General features: G+C 39.9%; 1 protein-coding gene across 1 annotated transcript in view; it reads left to right on the top strand.

Annotated features, from left to right (window-relative positions):
- FMNL2 (formin-like 2) overlaps nt 1–9,889 on the top strand; it is a 157,898-nt gene that overhangs the window by 10,811 nt on the left and 137,198 nt on the right. Inside the window, exon 2 of the mRNA XM_012659111.1 lies at nt 9,034–9,117. Coding sequence (XP_012514565.1) covers nt 9,034–9,117 — 84 coding nt within the window. The remainder of the gene's footprint in view (nt 1–9,033; nt 9,118–9,889) is intronic.

Genomic DNA, 9,889 nt, shown 5'->3' with positions numbered 1-9,889 from the left:
AAAAAAAAAAAAAAAAATGGCGATGTGGAAAGAGCTAACAGAGGGAGCAGTTGTTCACCTGGTGTGATTCGAGGATCCCCCCAAAAGGCTTGTTTTTTCTAGACATTTCTCTGATCAATGACTTCTCGCTGCCTGTAGAGTAGGTTTGAAATTCTCTGGTCTGATGTCCACACTAAATTGATCTCACACCACCCACTCCTTACCTTCTGGTTTATTCTGTGTGGCTTATAGCCCTGTGCCCCCTCCTATATTTATACCTTTCCCTTTACCTAAAATAATGAGAAGAATATGAGATATTGACATACTGAGTACTTTTTGTGTGCTTGCTTTCGTGCTATTCTACAGTAGACCCCCTGCCTTGTGTGCAGGGGATACATTCCAAGACCCCCAGTGGATGCCTGAAACCTTGGATAGCACTGAGCCCTTTATATATGTTTTTTTCCTATACATACGTACCTGTGATAAAGTTTAATTTATAAATTGGGCACAGGAAGAGATTAGCAATAACTAATAATAAAATAGAAACATTTATATTAATAACAATATACTGTAATAAAAGCTATGTGAATGTAGTTTCTCTCTCTGTCTCAAAATACCTCACCGTACTGTACTCATCTGTTTTTGGACCATGGTTGACTGTGGGGAACTGAAACAACGAAAAGTGAAACCGAGGAAAGCAAAACCACAGGTGGCAGATGGGCGGGGTCAGGGCGGGGGAATACTGTACATGCTTCATCTGATTTAATTTTTCTCGAACTCTGTGACGCAGGTAGTATTGTTATTACCATCCTCATCACCATCATCGTACTCCTCACTACCACCACAGTCATTTTCATTTCATTAGTGAGGAAACTGAGATTTATTTATTTTATTATTATTTTTTTGAGACAGAGTCTCGCTCTGTTGCTCTGGCTAGAGTACAGTGGCGTCACCGTAGCTCACTGTGACTTCAAACTCCTGGGCTCAAGTGATCCTCCTGCCTCAGCGTCCCGGGTAGCTGGGACTATAGGTGCATATCACCATGCCCGGGTAATTTTTTCTATTTTTGTTAGAGATGGGCTCTTGCTCTTGCTCAGGCTGGTCTCGAAATCCTGAGCTCAAACAATCTTCCCACCTTGGCCTTCCAGAGTGCTAGGATTACAGGCGTGAGCCACTGCGCCCGGCCAAAACTGAGATTTGGTTGAAATGATTTACCCAAGATTACACCGTTAATGAGTGGTAGAGTCATGATTGCAGCCCCGCTGGCCCATCTACAGAGCCCAAAGACTAAAAACCAAATCGTGCCATTTGATGCCACGCTTTACTGTCCTCCCCACACATCCAGGCTCACTCCATTGCATTTCTTCTTTCCATAACAAAAAGTAATGGCCCCTTCTCTGAGACTCTGTCGTATTTTTTTAAACATGCTGTTCTACATTTGTGTACTCATTGTCTCTCCTTCTGCTTCATTGAGGATTCACTGAAGCCTGAGTTTACCACATATTTGGTTTTTGTCAGGGTTTGTTAAGTATATGCTGGCATGACCTAATACCCTGCTATCTGCATTCAACCCAGTCAGTTTCTTTTGGTTCTAGTTTGTATTTTTCAATATCTTAGAATGCTTCTGTTAAAATGCCGATATTTTAGCTGAAAATATTAAGAGCCTAAATGATATTGTGCGTTTTCACCTTCACTTTACATGCTAGTGACTGTATCTCTGGTTAAGTAGAATTGTGGGATTGCTTAGTTCAGAAAAGTCATGTTTTAGAAATACTGTAGCTCACGTGTCATGGAGACGTCTTGTAAGTCCTAGCTTTGCCACCTATCTCAGCCATGAGAGAGTTAATTAACCTCCTATCCCTCTGTTTCCTTTTCTGTTAAATAGGAAAGATAATACGTACTTGTCAGGATTATAAAACAGATTAAATAGGATAATGCAGGGAAAGTGCCTAAGTGCCTGAGATATATCAGACCCCACCGATAAATGGCACAGCTTGTTGGTTTTGACCTTTAGCTTTGATTCTTGTCTGACTCTGACCTTCAATTTTGAATTACATTTTCTGGCTTTTTCAACTCTGAACTGTTTGATTAATTTGCCTTTTTTTTTTTTTTTAAAGAGACAAAATCTCACTCCATTGCCCAGGCTGGAGTGCAATGGCGTGATCATAGCTCACTGTAACCTTGAATTCCTGAGCTCAAGTGATCCTCCCACTTCAGCCTCCTGAGTAGCTAGGACTATAGGAACATGCCATTCCTGGCTAATTTTTGGAAACTTTTTGGAGAGATGGGATCTTGCTATGTTGCTCAGGATGGGTTTCAAACTCCTGGGCTCAAGCAATCCTCTTGCTTTGGCCTCCCAGAGTGCTAGTATAACAGTGTAAGCCAACGCACCTGGCCTAATTTGCTTTTTGATTCAAATGATGTGGTTTAAGATCACTAATATTAAGTAGTAGAGACAGGATTAGAATCCACCTAGTGCAATTCCAGAGCCCAAATGTAAAAACTAGCAAACTAGTAAATCCTTGCCCTACACTGCCTCAGTGAATTCACTGTGCTGTCCAACTATTGGTTGCAATCCATCTCATTTCCTTTCTGTAGCGACAAATCATGGCTCTGGGGTGGAGGAAATGGAGAGCTGTTTTTTGATGGGTGTAGAGTTTCCGTTTTGCAAGATGAAAAAGTTGTAGAGATCTGTTGCACAATGTGAATATAGTTCTAAACACTACTGAATTTTATATTATGTGTTTTCTACCACAATTTATATCTATCCTCCTACCTCAGCCTTCCAAGTAATTGGCAGTACACGTGTGGGCCACCACACCTGGCTAATTTTTAAAATTTTTGGGTAGAGTCAGGGTCTCTCTGTGTTGCCCAGGCTGATCTCCAACTCCTGGCCTCAAGCAATCCTCCAGCCTTGGCCTCCCAAAGCACTGGGATTATAGGTGTGAGTCACCATGCCCAGCCTAAGTTTTTAAAAAAGTAATGATGACTTCTTTTAGGTTCCAGTAAAACTTTTGTATCTCTATTATTTAAGCACTCTAGAAGATTGTCTAAGCCACTTCTCTTGTGACATACTTATCTATGCTTCCATGAGCAACACTAATTGCAAAGTCCATGTCTTTTCTTCTTTCTAAGCAAGTGGTTATGTAGTAGAAGGGTTCTTGTTATAAAATCTGGTGATTTAATACTTGTGAGTTTTAATTTAGAGATTATGAGGACAAAGGTATATTATGTAAGGTGTATTTGATACTATTCACTTTCATTGCTGCATGTTTGCATATTACTGTGGGTTTCTAAGTATGGGTCTTGAGGATATCAGGGTAAAAGGAGGATGTTTTCTGTTTGCATTATTACCATGAGCCCAGGACAAGAGCTGGTGTCAGAAAACTCTGTACTCCTAGGATATAAGTTTATTTAATTCTGAATGATTTGGGTAACCTCATTCTGCTCAGTGTTGTATATGATAATTAGTCTGTTTTGAATATTTAGGCTATCATAGACTCTCCTTCACCATAATTCTTCATGAAGTGCTCAGAAATTTGGATTTTTCTATTGCTATTTATTTAATAGTTGTGCTTTCTATTTTCAAAAGATTCTGAGATGGAAAGGCACTTTTAAAAGCAGTATATTAAAAAAATGATACTGTTAGGGATAAAACCAGAGTAGAGACCATAAATGTTACTACCACTTGGGGTAGATTAATTATTATAGTTGATACCAATCTGAATTTACCAACAATAAAACAAAGTTCAGGTCCATGGTTTGTTATATGTGGCAGAAGAATGCTTAAAATGTCATTTTTCTTTTTCAGGAAAATGTCACTAGAATTGAAGATTTTTTTTCCCCCATGAATTCTTGTTTGGAAGATAAGAAGTAATAGACATTATTGACCGTTTCCAAGAAGCACAAATGCTCTTTAGTGTGTGGACTTTGTTAATAGCTAAGGCATGAATCAGTAAAGATATTTTCAGGCTGGGCAGTATGGCAATGTTATTCTTCAGTTATTCAGCAACTTGCTTAATGTTTGTTATTTGCCATGCTGTGCCAGACATTGGTGATGCATAAAATAAAAATTGTCCTTGAATTCCTTAGTCCAGTGGAGAATTTAGGTAGGCAAACAGATTATTAGAGTACCGTGTGCAAGGTGCTATAATAGAGGACGTGTATACAGTGCTGTCAGAGCCCAGTGAGAGGGTATGTCTTCCTGGAGTAGTTGGGGGAAGGTTCTAATGACAAATGATATTTGAGTTGATTCTTGGAGTTTGCCGGGTTGAGAGTGAAAGGAAAGGAACATTCTTTATAGAAAGAATACTCTTGAATGATCTTAGGAACTTGTACAATCTCAAAACTAGGTGATTAACATCCACTGAACTTTTCAACTCAAATATCATGTGGTTAGTGGGCCTCTGGTGGGTACTTGCAGGCAGCAACTTGATGATTAAATTCTCTCAGATGCCTACAGTGTGGGTATTGTGGTATATGGTCAAAGCCATATCGATGGGATTGATGCATGAAAGAAAGGAAAGGAGAGCCATGTCACAGACACCACTAAGCATGGGTACAGCAGAGTTGTCACTGTGTTAGGAAAACTTGGAAGTTGATTTGTATCTTCAGCCAACTAGGAGAGCGATCCATTTTTATAAAGGCAGCAAAGGAACTGGAGATAGAACCAATATTTTTCTCAGAAAAGAACGTGAACTTCTATGAATTACCTGCACAAACATTTAGCTTGGACTCCAGAGTCCTGCCCTGTATAGCATAAGAAGAATGAGTTCGCTCTAAATAGTAGTTTAAAAGGAGTTATTAGCAGCTAATCACAACATCCCTGAACTTTAGCCAGGCCCCTGTGGAGTGTGTAATTTTAAATAGAGCTACTTCCTCGTGGTCCCTGCAGAATTATTAGGCTGAGCAATGTATGCCTGAGCAGCACAGAGGCTTGACCTGTGGAAGGGGTTATTTTTAGATGCTTGGTGAATGATTACCAAGTGCAATTTTACCTTAGGTGTATTAATGTTGAGCTACTTCTGACAGCAACTAGTCCATTAGACTCAAAAAGAAACTTCTTAAGACTCTTCTTGTTCAGAGAATGCAGACCTTTCTTCCGACCCCCAGAACCGTGTAACTATAAATCTGCCTGACTGTTCTCTTGTCTCAGCTATCTCAGACCTACACAAGGTCATTGAGAAACCTCATTCTTCACCACCACCTCCGGATTTATGCTGCCTTTTGCTGTGCCCTTCTTTTGAGGTGTACCACCATTCACCTAGCGACTCAAGCCAGAAACAAGGGACTAATTTTTGCCCTTAAGTTTAAACCAGTCAGTTTCACTTGCTATTTCTGACATCTATGCATTTTTCTCCATTGACGGGCCGTCAGTCTCATCCAAGCTGCCATCATTCACTTGAAGTAATGCCCTGGCCTCCTTCATGGCTTCCCACGTTTCACTTTTGCTATTTCTAATCAGTTCTCCACATAGCACCTGTGGTGTGAAACAACTCGATTACGTTATTTCCCTGCTTAAAAGCCTTCAGTGGCTTCGCGTGCACTTTCGATAAACTATACTGATGCTGGCCTGGGCGTGATAGGGCTTTGACTCACCTCTCCAACTTCATCTTTCCCTCATTCTCTCTCTCACTTTCTCTCTGGCCGCGCTGGCTTTCCTTCAGCTCTTTGAACGTACAGAGCTTTTTCCTGCCTTGGAGTCCTCCTGTTTCCTCTGCCCACTGTGCTTTTGTCCACTTTTTACCTGGCTGACTCCTTCTCATTTTTTTAGGATTCATATTAATTGTTACTTTTTCCTGACAAGTCTTTCCAGACCATCTGTATGAAATCTACCCTCCGATAACCTCTCTCAAGACTTACGAGAGTTTTAAAAGCATCGTTTGTTTCTTCTGTGTCTCCCCACTTTAATATAATGCTCCATGGGGACCGTGTCTGTTTGGTTTCCCACCGTACCATGTAGCGTGTTGCACGGTGCTGGTACACGGGCAGTAATTCATAAACGGTTGCCGAATGAAAGACTGTCATCAAAATAAGTTGGTCTGGAAGGAGCATCTTGCCTTTGTCTTTGCAGTCAGTAACAGGAGGGCTGGCATCTAATTCCTGTAACAGTGTTTGCAGAGTGCTTCTGCAGGAGTGTCTAGTAGAGTACTCATAGAAGCTCATAAGTTATTTGCCATTTGCCCTTTTGCTTTCTGCAAAAAGAGCTTGGTGGCACAGAGTTTGTCCTTGCGAGTCTCACAGACTAAGTTTAGGTTCTGTTTTTGTTCCTGTAAAGCTGTGCAACCTTAAGCAACTTAACATAGTTCTCCCAAGTGTGTTAACCCATATATTAAATGTGGAAAATTATATCTATTGTATATGCTTATTATGAAGATTAAATGAGATTACATATGCACAGGGACTAATACAGAGTTTGGCACCTTGTAGGAGTTCAGGCATTCTTGTCTTATTTCCTTTATATCTCAACAGATTAATGAGGACTCAGGGGGAAAAAAAACTCATTTAACTTACCTTGTAATCTTATTGTTCTCACTTAATGCATAATCATACCCAGGGGCACTAACCTAAGGGTCAGAACAGCTTAAGAGAAAAAAACTCCATCCGTAGAGTGCAAATAAGCAATGATGGACTGGCTATTTGACAGTAAATAACATTAGACTTCCTCAGAAAAATACACATGTAATTCTCCTTTGCCTTATCCCTGGGGTTATTGGTTAACATTGTTAAATTGTAATGACTAATAATTATAGGTAGATATTTTCCATGCTGGTTCAAGTAGATATTCCATAGAGAGAGGTCATGTGAATACATTTTCCCATTTTAAATATTCCTATATCTAAGAAGCCTTGGCAGTACCATTGAAAACTGTGGAATCTAGTGCTCTTCAAATTGTCAGCTTTGAAGGTAATATAAAAGATTAAATATTCTGAAGACAGGTTATTAGTTTTAAAATCTGATGAGTTAGAGTCAACAGGTGGTAGATACACGTAAGCCATACCAATCTGGATGTTAGCCTGAGTTGAAGGGAAAATGCTTGGGTTAAATCTATCAAAATCACCAAAGACTGATTCTCTGCCACTTAATCAGGATCCAGCAATAGCACTATTAGGCATCTACCCAAAGGAACAAAACTCATTCTATAATAAAGACATCTGCACTTGAATGTTTATGGTAGCACAATTCACTATAGCAAGGATGTGGAAACAACCCAAGTGCCCGTCAATCCGTGAGCGGATTAATAAAATATGGTACATGTATACAATGGAATATTACTCAAATTATAAAAAGTGATGGTGATCTAGCACCTCTTATATTTTCCTGGATAGAGCTTGAGCCCATCCTCTGAAGTGAGGTTACACAAGAACAGAAGAATAGGCTCCGCATGTACTCGCCATCAAATTGGCACTGACTGATCAACACTGAGGTGCTCACACAGTAGTAATATTCTTTGGGGGTTGGGGGTGGGTAGACTCACAACTAATGGACGTGGTGAGCATTGTAGAGGGGGAAGAGCACACCTCAAATCATGGTTGGGATGTGGCAAGGTCATAACATGTAACCAAAATGTTTGTACCCCCATAATATCCTGAAATAAAAAAATTAAAAAGATTTCATGGTAACGAGGGTATAAGGAAGCTGCAAGGTGAAGAAGCAGTCAAATCCTCTGCCTTCTTGGTTCTAACCAGTTGGAACCTGTCCTATCCCCCATCCTATTTTGATCAGGTGGTCTGAGACCTCCTGACTCAGTTAAGCAATGCCCGCCAGTTCCCTATCTCAATTACATTTGTTGCTATCATCCCTTCTAACAGTAATGTTGCCTTTCAATAAGAAATGTAAGGCCAGAGTGCCTTGAATCAATCATCTAATAAATTGTTTCCCAAACTGTGAAAAAAAACATAAATTTGTTTCATTCTATGACATGAGACAGTAACCACTGCAAGGGGAATTGTTTCTCTCAAGCCAAGTCCTTCAGAGAGCTGGGGGCTTGAACATTAGAAGTTTAAGATGTTGATATTTTTCTACTCAAATATTGACCCAGACAAGGAGCTGCATTGTTTATTTAGGGATAGGTATGATTTAGAGTGTTGATGCTGGGGGATAGACAGGATGATTAATAGACATGGTCCATTAATTGACTGCTTAGCTCATTTGTGTGGAGCATGGGAAGGTTGGGGAGGCCAAAGGAACAGACCTGAGTTCCTTCTGGGGCCTTCTCACTCTGCCTGTTCCGTTACTAAAGATCTCACCTCAGACCCTAACCAAGGATCTTGAAAATGTGCATGGTTGGTCATTTGGGACATTACACTCATGTCACGTGCATGCACCCAGGCAAAATCCCTGACTGACACTGAGGAAGGCGTGCTGAGTTAACGGGGCTGGGGAGGGTGGTGGTGGTTTTGTGAGTGCTGATGTCTGGACAGCTCAGTTCATGGTCCGTTTCTCACTGCAAACTCAACTTCATAAATCAGTGTAGCTAAACTGAGAATTGTGTGATGAATGTTAATAACATACATCCTGAAGGAAGACTCACAGAAGGGACAAAAAACAGTTACATCATTGTCATGTTTTTGTTGTTTAAAAACATTTTTTTCTTTTACTCAATGGTTGTTTCTCAAAGCAAGTCAAGATTAAATCTATCAGTGGTTTTGGTCATCGAGTTTTATTTTGCGTTTGGTGGGGCTACTGTGCTTTAAAAAGAAATCCGGCTGTCACTTTGTGAGCAACCCCTCCTGACTCTTCCCCTGAGTGGAAAGGGAGCCTGCTGTTAAATGAAGAAACAAGGCATCACCTTTGCTAAGAGGCAAGTTTGATTGTTCAAAGCAGACCATCTCACACACCCCAACATAGAACTTCAGAGGTTCCCTCCTCCCGTTTAAGCAATTTGATGTTTAAATGACTTCCCATGGTATTTTGGCTTAATGAGACACTATGAATTGGAAGAAAGTCATGAACGAGCCACAGCATTATTCTTTGGTCTGCCTGTGAGTTACCCATTTGCAGCCTGTTGTGGAATGTAACAAATCATTTCTCTCTCTCTCTGTTTTTAAACAGAATGCCATGAACCTACCTCCTGACAAAGCCAGGTTACTGCGGCAGTATGACAATGAGAAAAAATGGGAACTGATTTGTGATCAGGTAAGAAACAGTGATGCTTTTATTAAGGAAGTAATGAAAGGAGAACCAGATTTCCCACCTAAATATGTTGGACTTTTTCCAGGAGATGCGTGGATTTCTGTTTGTCGTTTTTTGCCTTCCTATTTCTTATCACCAAAGGAAAAGCTAGAAAATGATTTCTTTGATTATTCCATTATTTTAGTTCTTTTTTATTTTCAAACATTTTGCAGTTAGATTCTCTGGGAAGTCTGATCAGAGAGCAAACTAAATTCAGATGGAATCTTTCTCTGTTTACCTTATGTAGCAGTTTATGTTGCTTGAATCATGCAGGTTCTCTAATTGGCTTTCCTATTCATGTAAATTGATGTATATTCACACAAGAAGGTGAATTATTTATGAAAAGTTGCTTTAGGCTGATAAAATTATTTCAGATTTTAACAATTCTCCAGCTGTTCTTATCATTAACTCATAACAAATTCAGACTCTTCAGAGGGATATAATATAAAAAGTGGAATTTTTCATTTTCTTTGCACCCTCCAAATTCTACACCTTAGTGGTCCACTGGTGAGACATTGAAGTATCTCCTTCCAGCTTTTTTCTCCTTTTTCTGTTTGTAAAAAACAGAAAATGTGATTATACATACATGTACACAGTCTTTTGCATCTTGATACATGTGCCAGTATATATGTCTCCACCTCATTCTTTTCAGTGGATGTGGAATTCCATTGGTAGTGATTTTTGGTACTTTGTTGTAGGGCTAACTACAGGCTAGTTGTAATCCCTGGAAGGATCA

Source organism: Propithecus coquereli, unplaced genomic scaffold, assembly GCF_000956105.1.
Source record: "Propithecus coquereli isolate 6110/MARCELLA unplaced genomic scaffold, Pcoq_1.0 Scaffold118, whole genome shotgun sequence".
In the NCBI taxonomy this organism is placed as follows: domain Eukaryota; kingdom Metazoa; phylum Chordata; class Mammalia; order Primates; family Indriidae; genus Propithecus; species Propithecus coquereli.
The sequence above is the reverse complement of the archived record's forward strand: the minus strand, read 5'-3'. Positions and strand labels throughout refer to the sequence as shown.